At 42.7% G+C, this 19,742-nt stretch overlaps 1 protein-coding gene across 1 annotated transcript; it reads left to right on the top strand.

The window, feature by feature from the left end:
• The first annotated feature begins 323 nt into the window (after positions 1-323).
• PLEK2 (pleckstrin 2) lies at positions 324-17,717 on the top strand. Its single transcript, XM_043988928.1, has 9 exons — positions 324-382; positions 8,366-8,530; positions 10,955-11,136; positions 12,373-12,464; positions 12,886-13,073; positions 13,305-13,406; positions 14,498-14,581; positions 15,881-15,959; positions 16,853-17,717. The coding sequence occupies exons 1-9, from the start codon at positions 335-337 to the stop codon at positions 16,978-16,980; spliced, it is 1,068 nt and encodes a 355-aa protein (XP_043844863.1). The 5' UTR covers positions 324-334; the 3' UTR covers positions 16,981-17,717.
• The last annotated feature ends 2,025 nt before the right edge of the window (positions 17,718-19,742 follow it).

Raw genomic sequence — 19,742 nt, 5'->3', positions numbered from 1 at the left:
AGCTCTACAGCCCAGGGAGGTGGTTTTTCCGAGGAAGTCTCAAATGGGTGTTCCCTGGAAGCAACCCAAACCAAATCACTTACTTACTGATATAGTGCCTGATTCATAGAAGGGGAAAGGCAGGAAGAAGGGGACCCTGGAATGGTAGAGGAAAAGGAGGAGTCAGAGGTGGAGAGGGAGCTGGGAGGCAGAGGAGAAGGGAGGGGGAGGTGGAAGGGGGAGAAGAAGGAAGTCTGGCTGCGGAGGTGAGGTCTTTGAGTTGTAGAGGGTGGAGCCCTTTAACTGTTGGCTTCTCCTCCCCTCAGTACAAGCAGTGGCTCGTCTGTCCGCGAGGATGGAGCGGGAAGGTGGAGTGCTAAAGGAAGGTTTCCTTGTGAAAAGGGTGAGTGAATGTCCACCTGCAGGCTAACTAGCCTTGCTTTTCAGCTTCCGGGGAGGACTTTTGCCTGGAGAGATCAAAATTGCTTTCTAGGTGGAGGACCAGACCTGGTTCCCTGTCTCCCCTGCCCAGGCGTCCCGCCCCCCCTCCCCCAATATCCCTTTACAGAATGTTGGGCTGGTCTCCAGCCCAGGAATTCCAGCTCCTCGTCCCCAAAACTGCACCCCCCCCTTCCCCTCCCCCCCCCAATCCTTTGTGTCTACCGGTGCCCCTCTCTTTGGTCCTGACCCGCACCTTCCTATCCTGGTTAGAAGGCAGATGGGCCATGTGACAAGCATTCTTCCAACTTTACTGATTTCAAAAGAGCAGCCAAGCTGGACCCTTTCCTGAGGTACTTTGGGAGGCTCAAAGTGTGGTCTGTGAAAAATGTTGTGAAGAGGGACATAAAATTTCTAACTGTGGCCTGTGGCTTTTGTGGGAAGGGTGGGGTGGGCTAGGAACAACTTAGACTGTCCAGAAGGAAGAGGACAGCCCACTGCAAGCTGAAAGACCAGAAGAGACACACAAACAATTAAGAGGGAAGGAAACGGCTAATCCCAAATGTCCACAATGGTAAAATTTTATGTTCATGTTGCTATTAACTGACATTATGAGCTTAGTAAATGAGGAAAATGAGGGCGAGAGAGCCGAACTTGTCTTTGGGCAGGCAGCTAGCATCAGAGGTGAGATCTGAAGTCCAGTTGTCCTGCTGTCACTAGGTTGACTTTTATTGCTACAATTCCAGCATATAATGGTAATGATTAATAATTGACATAATAAGAACTAGTATTTATATAGCGTTTTAAGGCTTGCAAAACACTTTACATTCATTTTTTTCATTTGGTTTTTATTACAACCCCGGGAGGGAAGTGCTACTTTATCCACATTTGAAGGTGCAAGAGATGGAATGTTGGACCTGGAGTCAATAAGACCCGAGTTCAAATTCAACCTCAGACACTTAGTAGCTGTGTGACCCTGGGCAAGCCACTTAAGCCTGTTTGTCTCTGTTTCCTCATCCGTAAAAATGAACTGGAGAAGGAAATGACAAACCACTCCAGTATCTTTGCCAAGAAAACTCCAAAAGGGGTCGAGAAGAGTGGGACATGACTGAAAATGAGATGCCTAATTCTGTTTTTTCATCTGTAAAGTGGGGATAATAACACCTACCTCCAGGATTGTTGTGAGGACAAAATGAGATATTTGTAAAGTGCTTTGCAAGCCTTAAAGTGCTATAAAAATGCTAGCTGTTATTATTAGAAGAGGAAACTGAGGCAAAGAGGTTGTGACTTGCCCAAGATCACAAACTAGTAACTGAGGTAGGACTTGAACTCAGGATTGGTTATTAGATATTACTGTATACAAACTAATATAATAATTATAATAAATATATAATCATGAATAATATAATATATTAATAAACATAATAATTTCATGTAATATGGTTTTGGTTTTTGCTCATCCTCAAACCTAGCACAATGATTGGCACATAGTAAGCAATGAATTCACTTGTTGAATGAATCTGTTAGGAAATGTTAAAGGAGCTAGTTTGAAGTCAAGGTGGTCCTAACTTCTGATCCCTTGAAATGGATTTTGCAGCTCTTTTCTAAGCTTTTCTGATAGAAAATGGAGGGGGAACGGGGAGGAGAGAACTGGAGTGGAGGTGGTCTTGGGTAATGTCATTCCTCTGCTCAAGACTGCTGGAAGGCTATAGCCCCTTCCTGCAGAGTGAAACTCTCAGAGAAGGGTGCCTTGGGTAGTAGGCTGCCACTGGGCAGCAAGCAGCTCCCTGGCCTCGGAATCCAATGAGCAAAGTAAAGGGGACCTAGTTTGCTTGCTTCCTCCGCCCTCACTCTTTCCCCTCTCCCTGGGAAGAGCAGCCCTGAGGTCCTTTGGGAAAAGTCCATTGTGATTCTGGGGTTGACATCGTCCAGAAGGTCATTTCAAAGGCTTTGCTCCCTAACCCTAGGAGTTGCTGTACCCAAAGTACAGCTAGCCACCTCTGCCAGAGGTGAGGCAGAAAGCCTGAAAACAGGCTGAGGCAAGAGGCATCAGCCCAACCCAGAACGGACTAGCAGTCACTGCTCTAGGCTAGAAAGCTGGGACCTCCTCTCTGGCCAGCCTCCTCTCTTGCCAAGACTGAGTAGGGAGAGGGAGAGAAAATGTGAAATCAAAAATCATCGGAGCTGCTCTGGAAAGAGAATTCAGAAGCCCCGAGTTGTGTGATCCTGGGCAAATCACAGCCGCGGGCTTTAGTTTTCTCATCTGTAAAATGAAAGGGTCGGATTGGTCCCTCTGGCACTAAAAATTTCATGACCCTTAAACCCAGCAAGAGTTAACTTCTTGAAATGGATGTCTAGACTTCCTTCAATCCGGTTTGAGGTTCTCTTGCATATCCCATGATGAGTAATCATCTGGGCTGTGGGGGTGGGAGTTGGGAGTAGGAATGGGAGGGGGTGACAGGATGGAGGGAGGGAATTGAGGGGCTAGAGGAAGGAAATATCACACATTCGACTTGGGTTCTTTTGTACAGTGAAAAATAAAAAGGAGAAAGAAAAAAAAAAGTTAGTCTCTTGTAGTCAGCCTAGTAGCTGCGGATCGAGTCGCCTGTTGTGTTATTATCCCATCTCCTTCTTAGAGAAGGGGCTTCCGGAAACCCTCTCTCTAGCCTTTGTGCCAGGACACCTTGTCTATGAGATGATCCTAATTGAGAAGGGGGGTGGAAGGAGGAGGCAGAGCCCTGGAAGGGGCAGGGGGGTGGGGAGTGGCGGGGGGCGGTGTACTGAAAAGAAAGTAAGCTAGTCTTCTGTTTGTTGAATGGATGAATTCATTCTGTAGATGTTTGGGAATGAATCATTCCCTTACTTTGTTCCAATATTCAAGGGGGTTTGCCCAGAAAGCCCCCAGGCTTTCATTTTTCTTTAGTTTCTACTTGTCTGATCGGTAAACTCCAGCCTTAAAAGTTGGGCTTCTTGACCTTAGTCCCTGAGCCTGCTTGAATCCCTAGGGTTAGAGATCAATTGTATCAATGCCCTAGTTACTATTTCTTGTTCTCCTGCTGCCATTACCATCACCGGATTCTTCATTCTCCCATCTGCCCCTTTCTCTCTTCCAATGCTTGTACATTTCAGCCCATAAAAATACACTTTCTTGCATTTACAAGAAAATGAAGTACAAATGGTGGCACAGTGGATAAAGCACCAGCCCTGGATTCAGGAGGGCCTGAGTTCAAATCCAGCCTCAGACACTTGACACTTACTAGCTGTGTGACCCTGGGCAAGTCACTTAAGTCTTATTGCCCCCAAAACAAACAAACAAACAACAACAACAACAAAAAAAAATACCTGGACAAGGGTAATCTGAAGTATGTGTGGTATATACAAGGTGTTCCAAACCTCTCAGTTTGGTTTTAAGCTTTAATAACTAGAAACTGTACTAAGATATTTAGGATATTCTATATGTATATATGTATGCATATGTATATACATTTATGCGTGTTTATGTCAACCACCATTTTAAACTCTGTATGTGTGTATACTGACAAATGTCATATACATACCAACCATCTTTCTATTCTCTGTATATGTTATATTATGTGTGTATACATACATGTTGTTCAATCTTGTCTGACTCTTTGTGACCCCATTTGGGATTTTCTTGGCAAAGAAATGGCAAAGAGTAGTTTGCCATTTCCTTCTCCAGCTCATTTTACAGATGAGGAAACTGAGTCAAACAGGGTAAGGATATATACATACACACACATATACATATATACGCACACAAATATAGAGTATATGTATACAGAGTCTATATGTGTGTATATATACTGTATATTTATATGTACATATATACAAAATGTATGTGTGTGTATATTATAGAGTATATATGCACACAAATACAGAATGTAGAATAGTGGTTGGCATAATATATGTGTGTGCACACACACATACACACACATGATACCCTGTGAACACTGAGTCAAAAGGAAGCCAATTTTTTCCTATATGAGTCCAGATAATGTTCTGGAATGGTCTGACCAATTCATACATCCACCTGATGCTTAATCTTGTCTTCTTTCAGGCCTTTCAAACATGAATTATTTTCCTTTTTAAAAAAAATTTTTTGACAGTTTGATGGATGTGAGAAAATACTTCAGAGTGTTTCAAGTTAGTACTTCAAAATTGTTTTAGTAAGAGAAATTTGAATTTTTCTTATTATTAATGATTGGAAGCATTTCTATGTGATTGTTGATACTTTGTATTACTTCTTTTCAAAAAAGTTTATGGTCTTTGGTTATTTATCTCTTCCAACCTAGGCATCTTTCAGAGGTTTAGAGAGGTTAAAGAATGTGCCCAAGATCATTTACATAAGTAAGTAGTAGAGTCAGAATTCAAACACAGGCCTTTGAATTCTAAATATGGTGATGGTGGCTTCTTCCTCCTCGCTAGGGCATAAATTCTCTGGACTAGGTTCCCTTACAGCCTACAAAAGGGATGGCATCTTCCACTTTTTGGACTTTGCCTCCTTCAGCTCATTCAGTAATTCTAAAATTTCAGGCACACTTCTCAGCCAATCAGGGTGCTTCACATGCTGCCTAAATAATCTCTATAATCTCTAGATATTCTTCTACTCAAACTGGGAGGGGAGAAAAATTCAGTCAACCTAAGTTTTCCTTATCATCTCAAACATATTATGCAACACAAACTAAGCTTCCCCCAAATCTATTTGTCCCGGTCTCTTCCTCCTTCCTTCTCTCTTTCCCAAGATTACCAGGTATGAGAGTTGCAAGGGGAGCCCATTCTCACTGCATTATCTCCTTTCTCATTCTCTGTGAGCACCTTCAGCCTAGGCCTCACTCTCCTTCCTCCTTTTCTGTGTAGGGACAGCTGGGTGGCTCAGTGGATAAAGCACTGGCTCTGGATTCAGGAGGACCTGAGTTCAAATGTGACCTTAGACACTTAACACTTTCTAGCTATGTGACCCTGGGCAAGTCATTTAACCCTCATTGCCCCACAAAAACAACAACAACAACAACAACAACAACAACAACAACAATAAAACCCCCAAAACATTGTGTGATTAGTTCATAATCCTCTCTCTTCCTTTACTTCTTCCCATTAGGAGTGTGATGTAGGGGGGTGGCTAGGTGGCACAGTGGATAAAGCACCAGGCCTGGATTCAGGAGGACCTGAGTTCAAATCCGGCCTCAGACACTTGACACTCACTAGCTGTGTGACCCTGGGCAAGTCACTTAACCCTCATTGCCCCACCCCACCCCCCCGAAAAGTGAGACAGTCTCAGATCTCAAGGACCTTATATTCTTTTTCTTTTTCTTTTTGAGGTAATCAAGGTTAAGTGACTTGCCCAGGGTCACACAACTAGTAAGTATCTGAAGTCAGATTTGAACTCAGGGCCTCCTTACTCCAGGACTGGTGCTCTATTCACTGTGCCACATAGCTGCCCCAGGAACTTACATTCTAATAAAAAGAAACATATAACCATATGTATGTGTGTATATATGTATGTATGTATATATATGTATGTACTCAACACATACACACAATTTGAGGAGGTATGGAGCACTGGTAACCATTAGGTATCAGAAATGTCTCCTGTAGAAGGTGGAAGCCTTGGATGAAACTAGAAATTCTAAGAGGGGGAGGTGAGAAAGAACATTCCAGACATGGAGAACAGACTGTTCGAGGGCACAGAGAGGAGATGGAATGTCAGGTTCAGAAAATGGAAAGTAAAAAAACAAATGAAACTTTCTTTGCCTCTTAATGTATGTGTATATTTAAAATAAAATTAAACTGTTTATAGTGTTAAAGAAATGACAGACGATCATTCATTGATCATCAATAAAAGTTGATGTTCATTGATCCCCAAAAGCTAGGAGGAAAAACAAATGTTAAAACTTGGTTTGGGTGTGTAATATTCCCTATAGAGATTTCTGTTGACCGCTTACTGTTGGGTCTGATCACCATATATGCAAAGCTATAATTATGGTGTTTTGGATAAACCTTGTTGGAAGTTTTATTTGATAATGACACTGACCTCTGTGCCTGTATTCTTGGTCTCCCAAGGTTTTTATGCAATATGATTTTCTGCTCATACTTAAAATAACATTGACAGGGACCATATCTCCTATTTCTTTTTGTATTTCTCAATAACATTTGATAGAATGCCTAAGTTGAAAGTTTTGGCTTGATACATAAATAAATACTTATTGAATGAAGGAGTGAAGGAATGAGTTTTTGAATGTTCTTGGGAGCTTTGACTCCAATAGAAACAAACCTTCACCAAGCTGGAACGTAACCATTATTATACTTGACTCTGGGAAACAAGCCCAGACCTTGCTTTCTGATATACCTTGTGGCTTGGCTGGGAACCAAACTCATTCTTTTTGGCCCCTCCCACCGTTGGCCTAGTTAAGGCCAAAACCTCCCCTTTTCCAACCAATTTTCTTGTTTAGTGTAAGTTTGAATACTTTGGGTACAGTATGGCTGCCATGACCCATCAGCTACAAATGTTTACCATGCTTTCTTTTTTCTTTTTTTTTCTTTTTCAAAAAAATAATATTTTATTTTTCTAATTATATGCAAAAATAAATTTTAGCATTTTTTTTGTGGGGCAGTGAGGATTAAGTGACTTGCCCAGGGTCGCACAGCTAGTGTCAAGCATCTAATGCCAGATTTGAACTCAGGTCCTCCCAAATCCAGGGTTGGTGCTTTATCCACTGCGCCACCTAGCTGCTCTCTATTTTAGCATTTTTTAAATAAAATTTTGAGTTCCAAACTTTCTCCATCCCTCCCTCCCCAATTAAACTGTTAGTAAAGTTATTTACTAAAATGACAGAGTAAAAAATGTAACTATCAAACATCTCCCTATCATCAGCCTAGGGCACACTCTCCCTCAAATACATATACCATCCATTACTGTACTTTCTTCTGGCCCTACTCACAAAATGAAGGAAGACTAGTCAGGGACTTAGGACTTAACACATTTTGCCAGGTTTGACTTTTAAGAAGCCCAGAATTTTAAAGTATCCAAGGGGGCAGCTAGGTGACACAGTGGATAGAGCACTCTCCCTGGATTCAGAAGGACCTGAAGTTCAAATCCAGCCTCAGACACTTGATACTTACTAGCTGTGTGACCCTGGGCAAGTCACTTAACCCTCATTGCCCCTTTCCCCTCCCCCCCAAAAAAGTATTCAAGACCTCTGAGGAAATAGAGAGTATTTATAACTAATGGTATAAAGAACATCTTCCAATGGAATGAATGGAGCCTTGAGTGAAAGTAGGGATTCTAAGAGGGAGTACGGAAGAAAGGAGGGGATTCCAGGCATGGAGAATGATCTGTTCAAAGGCACAAAGAGAGGAGGTAGTCAAAAACCTCAAGACCAACGACCTGATATGAAGGCTGAAATCATAGCATCACAGGTCTTAGAGCTGGAAGGGACCTTGGAAGTTATTTAGTTCCAAAGCTTTTATTTGACAAATGAGGACACTGAGACCTAAGAGTTTCTGTTACATATACATACAACAGAAAGTAATCCAGCAAATTGATGCATTCACTTCTCTCTGGTTGAAAGAGTTTAGAGCTACAATCCAACCCTTTTTATTTAGGGGAGGTGCAGGGGAGTGTGCCCATGCCAGTTACTACTTGGCCATGGGGCACACTTGCCTGACCTCAGTTCAGTTGATATCTTTTTTTTTTTTTTTTGCGGGGCAATGGGGGTTAAGTGACTTGCCCAGGGTCACACAGCTAGTAAGTGTTAAGTGTCTGAGGCCAGATTTGAACTCAGGTACTCCTGACTCCAGGGCCGGTGCTTTAACCACTGTGCCATCTAGCTGCCCCACAGTTCGGTTGATATCTTGAGGGAGGAGAGTGGGTGGCTTTCCAAGCTGGCAAACTGCGTGGTTTTGACATGGAATTTCCATTTGCCTACAGGGTCACATTGTCCACAACTGGAAGGTGAGATGGTTTGTATTGAGGCAGAACACGCTGCTGTATTATAAGCTTGAGGGGGGCAGGAAAGAGGCTTCCCCTAAAGGTCAGATCCTCCTGGATGGCTGCAGCATCACATGCCCCTGCCTGGAGTATGAGAATAGACCGGTATGTGAAAAGAGTTCTTACTTTTTTTGTTTGTTTGTTTTTTGTTTTGGTGAGGCAATTGGGGTTAAGTGACTTGCCCAGGGTCACACAGCTAGTAAGTGTTAAGTGTCTGAGACCAGATTTGAACTCAGGTCCTCCTCTGCCCCTCTATAGCTTTTCTTTTCTTTTTTTTTTTTTTTTGCGGGGCAATTGGGGTTAAGTGACTTGCCCAGGGTCACACAGCTAGTAAGTGTTAAGTGTCTGAGGTCAAATTTGAACTCAGGTCCTCCTGAATCCAGGGCCGGTGCTCTGTCCACTGCGCCACCTAGCTGCCCCTGTTCTTACTTTTTTTAACTTAAAGAAAAGAAAAACAGTGGGATGAAAGTCCCTGCCTTTTAGCTCTTTCTTCTCTACTCATCCCCGGACTCTTACCACTATAGTCTACTTTGGTCTCTTCTTAGTGTGGTCAACGTGATGTTTTGTTCACCACTTTATTACTCTTTTAATAGTAATAATGATGATAATAATTCACATTTATATGACACTTTGTTTCCAGAATTCTTTCATCAAAAAAATCTCCTTGGGGGGCAGCTGGGTGGCGCAGTGAATAAAGCACCGACTCTTGATTCAGGAGTACCTGAGTTCAAATCTGGCCTCAGATACTTGACACTTACTAGCTGTGTGACCCTGGGCAAGTCACTTAACCCCCATTGCCCTGCAAATAAATAAATAAATAGATAAACAGATAAATAAATAAATAAAGAGAGAACTCATTGTTTAAAAAAAATCTCCTTGGGGTAGGTAGCATAACTGCCATTAGTCCCATTTTACAGATAAAGACACTCAGGCACTGAGAAGTGGTGCCCATGATCATACATGTGGCAGAGTTAAAATCCAAGATTCTAGATTACAAATTGAGCACTCTAACCACTATGCAACTTTGACTATTTTGGCGATTGACTCTTGACTTGTGCTAAGATTTGTCCTTCTTCAAATTAGAGACAAGCCTACCCCATCCTTATAAAGCAATCAGATCAATGAATCAATTGATATTTATTCATTATATAATGGAATATGCTAGGTACTAGGGCTACAAAGTATAAGACATACTCTCTCCCTTTATAGAAGGAAGGAAAAAAGCATTTATAAGTGCCTACTTAATACATGCCAATAGTAAATTAAATAATGCTTAAGAAATAAGAAGCTAGTCACTGTGCCTAAGCACTTTACAAATATGTTATCCTCACAAAAAACCTGGGAAGTAAGTGCTATTATTCCCCCCTTTTTACAACTGAGGAAAATGAGGCAGACAGAGGTTAGGTAAGTGACTTGCCCAGAGTCACACAGATTAGTCAGTGTCTGAGGCTGGATTTGAACTCAGGTCTTCCTGACTCCAGGTCCAGCACTCTATCCACTGTGCCTAACTATATAGCTGCCTTTTATAGTTGTAGGCTATAAAAAGTTTTAATGTGAAACCAGAATGTTAAAATAGGCAAATGGAAGCACAGGATAGAATTGGGAGGGGGGGGTAGGTGTGGGGTTTGGGGTTGGGTAGGGTAATGGAGTCTTGGAGAATAAGATTTGGGAGTCTGACAAGTGACAGATTATGGAGAGAGAATAAAGGAAGAGAATTGACCGTGGGAATGTACTCTCTTTAAGGGGGTGGGGGATGGTGTCTGAATACCAAAGAAGGTTGCTGAGAGGTTTCCTCTTCTGCACCCTAGCTGTTCTTATCTGTGCTCAGCTAGTCTTATCTGGAAGAAGCCTTTCATTGTTGGTGAGTGAGATTAGGGATGAGGTCATCATTTTACAGATTTAGAGCCAGAAGGAACCGGAGAGGTCATCTGGTCTGACCTTCTCATTTTTACTGTAGAGAGAATAGAAGTTCAGCTACTCTAAAATATTGCATTTTAAGAATCCTTAGTAAACGATTCCAGATTACTGTTGACCAATTTCAAAAGATAACAAGTGGAAGTCACTTCTACCTTTAAATCCTATGACTATGATGAAATCATGAGTCTGCTATGATGAAATCATGAGCAGTTCAAAGCCTAAGCAAGGGGGCAGCTAGGTGGTACAGTGGATAGAACACCAGCCCTGGATTCAGGAAGACCTGAGTTCAAATCCGGCCTCAGGCACTTGACACTTACTAGCTGTGTGACCCTGGTCACTTAACCCTCATTGCCCAGCTCCCCCCCACAAAAAAAAGCCTAAGCAAGTTCAATAGAGGATGACAATTTATAGGTAATGAGAATTTTAGACTTATAGAAAATCATTATCCCAAAGGACCTAAAATGCTAAGGGACTTTGGTGCCTAGAATCTGATCTTGTTGGGATTCTTTGCTCCATCCTGGTTGGGTCCCAGAGGATGTCCCAACCCTTCTACTGTTTTATGTATTCTTGCCAAGCTCCAATGTGATTGGCTGACTCCATCTCTTGCCATAGCTCCTCATTAAGCTAAGGACCAGGACATCCACGGACTACTTCTTGGAGGCTTGTTCCAGAGAAGAGAGGGATGCCTGGGCCTTTGAGATAACAGGTGCAATCCATGCTGGCCAACCAGGAAAAGTCCAGCAGCTTCATATCATGAAAAACTCCTTCCAGCTTCCCTCTCACATCCGCCTTCAGTAAGTGTCACTCCCTCTTTCCATGACCTGTCCTTCATTTATCACTGTCTTCAGAGCTTTTAAGGGCAAGTGATTAATAATGCTACATTCTGTGGGGCAGCTAGCTAGGTGGTGCAGTGGATAAAGTACCTGCCCTGGATTCAGGAGGACCTGAGTTCAAATGTGGCCTCAGACACTTGACACTAGCTGTGTGACCCTGGGCAAGTCACTTAACCCTCATTGCCTGCACCAAAAAAAAAAAAAAAAAATAATAATAATAATGCATTTTTGTGGTTCAGTTGTTTCAGCCGTGTCTCTTTGTGTCCCCATTTGGAGTTTTCTTGACAAAGATACTGGAGTGGTTTGCCATTTCCTTCTCCAGATCATTCTACAGATGACGAAACTGAGACAAACGGGCTTAAGCAACTTGCCCAGGGTCACATAGCTAGTTAAGTATCTGAGGCTAGATTTGAACTCAGGTCTTCCTGAATCCAGGCCCAGTGCTATATCTACTGGACCACCTAGCTGCCCAATAATGGCACATGCTTGATCCATAGTTCCTCCTATTCTTTCAGGTGTCAACCTTCCCATCCCTGGTTGATATTTTTTTTTACTTTAACCTGCAAATGGTTCTTTGAAGCATCTCAGTCAGTCAGTTAAGAAACATTTATTAAGTGTCTACCACGTTCCAGGCACTGTGCTAAGTGCTGGGGATATGAAGGCAAAAGACAGTCCCTGCTCTCAATGACAGACACAACATGCAAGCAACTACAGATGAATAAGAAAGAAGGGTTAGCTGAGATTTGGAGGAAGTCATGGAAGCCAGGATATGGAGATAAGGAGGGAAAGAATTCCAGGAATAGGAGACAGTGAAAATGTCTGGAATTGGGAGATAGTATCTTGTGTGAGGTTGAAGAAGGCCAGTATCACTGGATTGCAAAGTACATTGGGAGGTGTTGGGTGTAAGAAGACTTGAATGTTAGGAGGGAGCCCGGTTATGAAGGGTTTTATATTTGATCTCGAATTCTGCACCTCATTCTCCATTGCTCTCTACTACACTGTGTTAGGCTCAGAACTACCTCCCGCTCCTGCCAAGCACTCTTGATGCATTGCTGCTAATCCATACTTTAGTAGCCTCTAGACTACCTTTGGCCAAGTCTCTTCCCTTACACACCAGGGCTAGATTGGTACACTTTGGCAAAGGGTGCCTGTCCCACATTGAACAAGACACTAATTCCTTTCTCCTGCATTGCATAGTGATATAATTGACAAGATGCATGACAGTAGCTGTGGAATACGCCCATCGCCCAACATGGAACAGGGAAGCACCTACAAAAAGACCTTCATTGGTATGCCCAAGGAGCTAGCCACTTGTAGGCTGCTAGGGGAGGGTGGGTTGGACTCTACATTGGAAAATACAAAGATAGATGGGAGTCTGGAATTTTGCTCAAGGGGTTACAGAGATAATGTGCCTAGGCTTGCTTGAGTTGAGCTCAGAGGCATGTGCTGGCCCACTTGGCTGTGCCGAGATAGAATTTGTCGGGAAGCTATTTGGGTAGTGGGGTGTGCCATCAAGGCTTTGTCATTGCAGGGACACATTGCTGTCAATCTTTCAGTCTGCTCTAGGGTTGTGCTGTCCGACAGTCTGTTTTCATTTAGGATGAGCTGGCTGTTTCACAGGGCAGATGCTGGGAGAGTTGTCAGTCTAGTTGTGAAGGAGGCAGTGTCTTCTGCCCTAGTGAGATCTGACCTGTCCTCACCTTCCCCCAGGCTCTTCTCTGGTGGACTGGCTCATCTCCAGTCACTTTGCTGCTAGTCGGATTGAAGCTGTCACTCTCGCCTCCATGCTGATGGAGGAGAATTTCCTTAAGCCCATTGGAAACCGGAGCACCGAAGCCATTCGCTCAGGGGATTTAGCGGAGCAGTTCCTAGATGATTCCACAGCCCTGTACATTTTTGTAAGTGGTAGCAGGACCTCCATTTACGGTATCTTTCTTTCCACTGCCTGCTGCTAGATACACAGACTTGCATAGAGGAGGTTAGAAAGAATTGTGCAGTGTGTGCTACACATGTATGGGAAGGGGTAGAATTAGTCACACCTGAATAACTTGAGTTCTGATCTGTTTTTGAATTAAGAAATTTAATTTTCTTCGAAGCCCAATTGTTGCTCCTTTTTTTATCTCCTGTAGACTGAAAGTTGTAAGAAGAAGACAAGTTCAAAGGAAGAATTCAACTTTAGCACCGCTGAACTGAGTGGCACAGTGATTAAACAAGGATATTTAGCCAAGCAGGTATAGCTAAACGGGCATCTCAGGTGGGCAGGAGAATACCATTCCAGATGCAATAGCCAGGGGATGAGGGAAGAACAGAAAACAGAGGCAAGGATAATGCTTATAATAATACTTTGGTGAAATCTGGATCGCAGACTCTAGCAACAAGAAACAAGTTCAAAATATATTTGTATTTTAGTAGAGGAGAAGGAGGGGTCTGGACATGAAGGTGTTATTTGTATACAGAAATTCTCTCCTCCACCCATTTCAATCAAGAATTCATCTGTGGGGGCAGCTAGGTGGTGCAGTGGATAAAGCACCGGCCCTGGAGTCAGGAGTACCTGAGTTCAAATCCGGCCTCAGACACTTAACACTTACTATCTGTGTGACCCTGGGCAAGTCACTTAATCCCAATTGCCTCACTAAAAAAAAAAAAAGAATTCATCTGTGACTTAGTCTGGGGCACTTTAGTCATGCCACCAACATCTGCTAAGGCCAGCACTTGAACCCATATCTTATATACTTTTATACTTATATATTTATATCAATGTGAAAGGCAGCTAGGTGGTTCAGTGGATAGAGCTCTAGGCCTAGAGTCAGGAAGATATGAGTTCAAATCTGGCCTCAGAGACTTCCTAACTGTACGACCCTGGGCAAGTCTCTTTCCCCTGTTTGCCTCAGTTTCCTCATTTGTAAAATGAGCTAGAGAAGGAAATGCCAGACCACTCCAGTATCTTTGCCAAGAAAACCCCAATTGGGGTCACAAAGAGTCAGAAATTACAGAACACGTACAAAAAAAGTTTGTTCAAAAAGCAAACCCTATTTCCTTAACTTGCCTTCCTGCTTCTCCCCCTCCCTCTAAGTTTTGTTTCGATTAGGACAACACACTCCATTTTTTTCTATTCTCACCATTATTGATCCTATCAGTTCTGCAAAATAGAGTCCCTTTTCTTGTAAAACTCCACCGATCAGGGGATGACTTCAGGGGTGGCCCCAAAACAATGTTGCAATATTTGGGCTTTCAGGTTCTGATCGAACCTGCTTGAACCTGCTTAAAGATGAGGCTGATGTGTGAAAGGGTTTTATGGAACAATTAGTTTTCTCTGTTCCAGGGACACAAAAGGAAAAACTGGAAGGTGAGACGCTTTGTTCTGAGGAGTGAACCTGCTTTCCTACACTATTACAACCCCTCCAAGGTGAGCAATAGCACATTTCAGCACCTGCCCTGGGATTGATACCTATCCCTGAGGATTGTTTTCCAGAAGGTCCTCTCGGGGGCAGCTAGGTGGCACAGTAGTTAAAGTGCTGGCCCTGGAGTCAGGAGTACCTGAGTTCAAATCTGGCCTCAGACACTTGACACTTACTAGCTGTGTGACCCTGGGCAAGTCATTTATTCCAGGAAGGTCCTCTCAATGAAATGTGAGGTGTGATGTTTTTTACCCTTTCCAGCCATCTCTTTCTTCTTAAATTGATTTATAATTGTTCTTCCTTTCTGTTTCAGTGGACAATACTATTACCAGTTTGAACTTTTTTCATCTGATTACTGCAGCAGAACCCTTCTTACAGAATTTTCTGTGTTTCTCGCTTCCAGTTTCCTCCCCCTCCAAAGCATACCAGATCTTAATAATCAGTTTCATTATGGCACCCCATAGGTCTGTCTTTAAGATGATCACTTGTGATTACCTGGTGGGAAGGCCTGCCTCACCTGTGATGATAGATTTTGGCTTTCTTATCCTTTCATTCAAGTCTTCCATAATCTGACCCGATTCCTACCTTTCCAGTCTTATCTTTAGTTTTTCTACACAGACCCTCCGACCCTGTCACATGGATTTCCTGAAAATACCTCCTTGCCCTTTCCTGTCTTTGCTCATGATATTGAACCTTACTTCTCTAGCTGTTAAAATGCTATTTATCATTTAAGCCCCAGCTAAAGTAGTATCTCTTCGATGAAGCCTTTGTAAAGCCCATAGTCATCTCTTTCCTCCTAACTCGTATTTACTGTTACATTAATTTAACAATGAACAATGTATTTCTTTGTGATATCCCTTGGTTAATGTGCCAATTTTTATACTGTTGTAAAAATGTTTTTGGATGAGCAGGGTGGGTCAGATGTCATGATGATAGAAATTCAGCTTTAGGGAAAGAAAATTTTAATTGTGTAGAACTCTGTTCTTTTGTCAGGGAAAGGGGTTAGGCCAGAAGTAATTACCAGACTTTATTCATGAAGATGTAGCTAACAGACATCCAGAGTCAGCAAGGAGAAGTAAGGCTAACATTACAGAATTGATACTAACTTGAAAAGTAGTGATTCTGCAAATATCCCAGACACTTGTGCACAGGACCTGGCCACGTGGCTTTCAACTTTAGCCACGATTTCTGTTGCCAGTATTTTGTTCTCTTCAAGCAAATCTTACTTCTGTAGTCGAAGGGAACTCATTTCTTTTTGCATTGATGCAATCATGATTCTCACTTGGATTTCTTTTCTGTATTTACAGGAGGAGAACAGGCCAGTTGGTGGATTTTCTCTCCGTGGCTCCCTCGTTTCTGCTTTGGAGGATAATGGAGTTCCCACTGGTAAGAGGCAGCTTCTGCATACCGCCCCAAGATAGTAGGGAGCATAGGCATTCATCCAATGTCTGAGGAGCTCTACACTGATAAAAAAAAAAGGGGGGGGGGATTGCACAGGTTGGCTAGGTGAAAAAGATAGCTCCTTTTTACCTTTATACTTCTTGGAGGTACGATAGGAAGGATCGTGTCTGCTGCTACTATTTCAGAACTGGTAGTAAAAAAAGGCAGGTGAGGAGTGTTGATGTGGCAACCAGTCTTTGACTATTTCATTATTTTTCTACATTCTCATGTTTTATTCTGCCCCCAGAAAATGGAATTTCTGTGCCTCAGGCACAGGGATGAGGCATTTTTCTTTCTGGCATGACTATGTGATACTTGTGCATTCCACTGGTCAAGTCCAAAGCACAATCAGGAGATAATGAAAAACAATGAGACGGACTGCATCACATTGATGCCTTTCCTTGCCCTGTGATTTACTGAACAGTGGCTTAGACCTGTGGCTTAGACCTGTGATTTCATTGGTGATGGCACTTACAGTATTGCAATTCTTCCTACCAACCCAAATTTGCCACTTATCTTGTAATTACCCTCTTGAGAGTTGTCCAGAGGCACTTAGTTCTTACTCACTGTGCACTTTTGGCAAGCATCTCCTGGGTTCCAAACACCTCCCTCTCCATACCTCATGTACCATTGTGTGGCACCATTCTAATGCACATAAGTATCACAGGTACATGTGCATCTTCTCACCAAGCCAAGCTCCAACAGGGCAAGGCCTGCGGTGGTTTACTGAAATTTTCTTTCTTACCCGGTGGGCAAGAGCATATTTGTTGTTACACGGAAGCTCAAAGCAGGGGTTTTAAAAGCAATCCATCATTTTACTAGCTGACTTTTCTCTCTAGGTGTTAAAGGCAACGTGCAGGGCAACCTCTTCAAAGTGATCACTAAGGATGATGTCCACTACTATATCCAGGCCAGCAGCAAGGCAGAGAGAGCTGAGTGGATTGAAGCTATCAAACGATTAACGTGAGCTAGGTCACCAGGCTCACACCTACCTCTGAAGACATCTTCAGAACCTCCTATATAAAAGGGAGGATCAGACCTTTTGGCAAGACCTTGAACATTCTGGTGACTTTCGATATATATTTGGTACTACTTTGATGTGATACTGGGGCTGAGGACCTCCTAGTTATACATAGGGTATCCTTACTACCAACATGTTCCTTATAAACCAGGATCCTAGTGTCTCATCAACATTTTCATTTTGCTGTCAGACAAGGAACTGCTTTTTTATGGACGCTTAATCACATTCTCCCATGGCCTCATACCAATCTTCACAGATGCTGAGGAGAGATAAAACAGGATACTTCTTTCTTCTTGACAACAAATGGAAACAGGAGACTATTTTTAGCTATGTGTGAGAATCAGAGCTCCACCCTGAGGAGGAAGCATGTGGCCTGGTGTCCAGAAGTTACTTCTATAGAACCACCTGTAGTCATGCCAATCAAAGCTACCAACCAATTAGCTTGGAGCTGTGTGTATGGACGGCCCTGCTTCCTGTTTCACAGAGGGCTTCTGGGAAAAGCGGTGGAAGATCATTCTCTTTTCATCTGGAACTGGCTTGGTGACGGCAGAGAAAAGAAGGGTCCCCTTTTCGTCCAGGACTTTGGCGTGGTGGGGGACTTCACATGGACTTCTAGAAAAAGCAGGGGTTTCCCTCTGGCTATACTGAATAGATCTAAACTAGGGTTTTCTATTCTCTCTTCACTAACTTTTAATACACTTTAATAAATCCTTAAAAGCCTAAACTCTTGCTGAATTTATCAGTAAATCTTAGCCAGTTTCCGCCCCCCCCAAAAAAAAAACTGGGGGGGGGGGAAGGTTAGGACCTACATTAGATTTTGAACATCACATATGTGAATTCTTGATATGTTTTATAGCTTAGATAGTGGTGCTTAATAAATATTTGTTGAATAAACAAGACAGCTTTCAAAGTGCTTCTCAACAAAAGCAGTGGTTTAGTGGACCATACCCCTGGGCTGGGACTCAGTCTGGTTCTAGCACTTAATGCCAATCACTCCTCAGTCTTAGACTCATCTATCAATTAAGAACCCCTGATCCACTCTCATAGGGGCATGGTTAAGATCAAGTGAGACTGTCTGTATGTGAAAGTACTGACTCCCAAGTCATAAAGTAATCTGTTACACCTAAAGGTATCCCTCCGTCCTAGAAGCATGAATGATTCACAATGGAGACATACACACTTCAAGCTGAGTACTATATTAACTCTTTCCCTAAATCTTGGGTGAGCTAAGACTATTTGGCATAAAAGCTATGAGCCAAGCTGGAGTGGGTCTTGAACTACTCATTCTAAGAATGGCTTATCCAGTGAGCACACCAAGAGTGGTCAGTCAGTATGGCAAGATAAGCAGCTAAAATTAGATTAAAAGACAATAAAGAAAATTCTAAAGAGCACAGGGACTAAATCAGGTATGGTTTTGAAATGTTTGCTGAGAATTAGTCTAAATTAGTGAGAATTCTTGACATCCAAGTAGGAAAGAGACTAATCTGTTACTTTTTTTGTTTTGTAAAGAATTGTTATTTGAGGTTTTTATGACCCCATCTTTGGCTAGAATTTAAAAAATCCTCTGTGCATGCACTGGCCTGGGGCTCTGCAAATGGCACGGTGCTCCACCCACTGGTTGTAGCCATCACCATGGCGCTGGCACCTCACATCATCACCACTCGCTGACGCCTACATGGGCCTGGCAAAATTATGATTGGAAGCCCAGTGAGGGCAGTCATGTGACTGTCAGAGCGGCCAGCCAATTGGCTGGGGGCTATGTGTGGTCAACCTGGGGTCTGCTGGGAAGGGAGGTTTTTCGCCATTCTAGCTTGAAGCTGGAAGGCGACAGGATGCTGCTGTGTATTCTCAGCTGATTCCTGGGCGGTAGTGTGATTCAGGTTGTATTACTTCCCTTTCCCCATTTTATTTCCTTTCCCTTAATCCTACTGATCCTCTGTTGTTGTTTTTTAAGTTTGTTCTTGTTAAATAAATCCTGCTTTGTTTTGAGGGAGGCTGTCAGTCTCCTTCCTTGCTCCAATATTGCGGCGAGCCACCTAGCTAACACCCCCCAATTAAAAATTGGTCCCTACAGTTTGTTTTGTGTGGCAATGAGGGTTAAGTGACTTGCCCAGGGACAGCTAGTGTCAAGTGTCTGAGGCCCAATTTCAACTCAGGTCCTCCTGAATCCAGGGCCAGTGCCTTATCCACTGCGTCACCTAGCTGCCCCGTTACTTTCAACCTGAATAAATTAAGCTAATAAAGTATCTGGCCTTAGGGAACTAAGTTCTTATAGTTACTTGAATGAGTAAAAGAAGGTATAATTTGTCAATGGATACATGCAAAGGGCCTGAATATAATTTATTTGCTTTATTGTCTTCTCAAGCCTATTATAGCTTATCCTGAATAATCAGGAAACCCAAAATGTTCTACCTTACCTTGTCTTCAGACCACTCTTGAAAGCACAATTTTCCATTTGATTTTCACCAAGGTCTAAATTTCCATTGAGTTAAGGGTTCAGTTCAGTTTCTCAAAAATAGAAAGGCTATGATGGGAAATACTTTTGAAAATTTAAAAAATACTCACCTAAATTCATTTGGCACCATGTGGCCTAATGATTAGGCCAGTGCATTGGGACCTATTTCCGATCTACATCATCCCTTTTCCCTGCACCCAATGTCTAAGCCAAACTGGCCCTTTTGATGTTCCTTACACATTACCTCCCCAAA

This window comes from Dromiciops gliroides, chromosome 2, assembly GCF_019393635.1.
Source record: "Dromiciops gliroides isolate mDroGli1 chromosome 2, mDroGli1.pri, whole genome shotgun sequence".
NCBI lineage: Eukaryota > Metazoa > Chordata > Mammalia > Microbiotheria > Microbiotheriidae > Dromiciops > Dromiciops gliroides.
The sequence above is the reverse complement of the archived record's forward strand: the minus strand, read 5'-3'. Positions and strand labels throughout refer to the sequence as shown.

What these genes read in the sequence shown, in the direction of transcription:
- PLEK2 (XM_043988928.1), top strand. Translation starts at nt 335, where the DNA reads ATGGAGCGGGAAGGTGGAGTGCTAAAGGAAGGTTTCCTTGTGAAAAGG. An exon ending in AAGGTTTCCTTGTGAAAAGG is followed by an intron (nt 383 to 8,365) that starts GTGAGTGAATGT and finishes ATTTGCCTACAG; the next exon opens with GGTCACATTGTCCACAACTG. An exon ending in CCACAGCCCTGTACATTTTT is followed by an intron (nt 13,074 to 13,304) that starts GTAAGTGGTAGC and finishes TATCTCCTGTAG; the next exon opens with ACTGAAAGTTGTAAGAAGAA.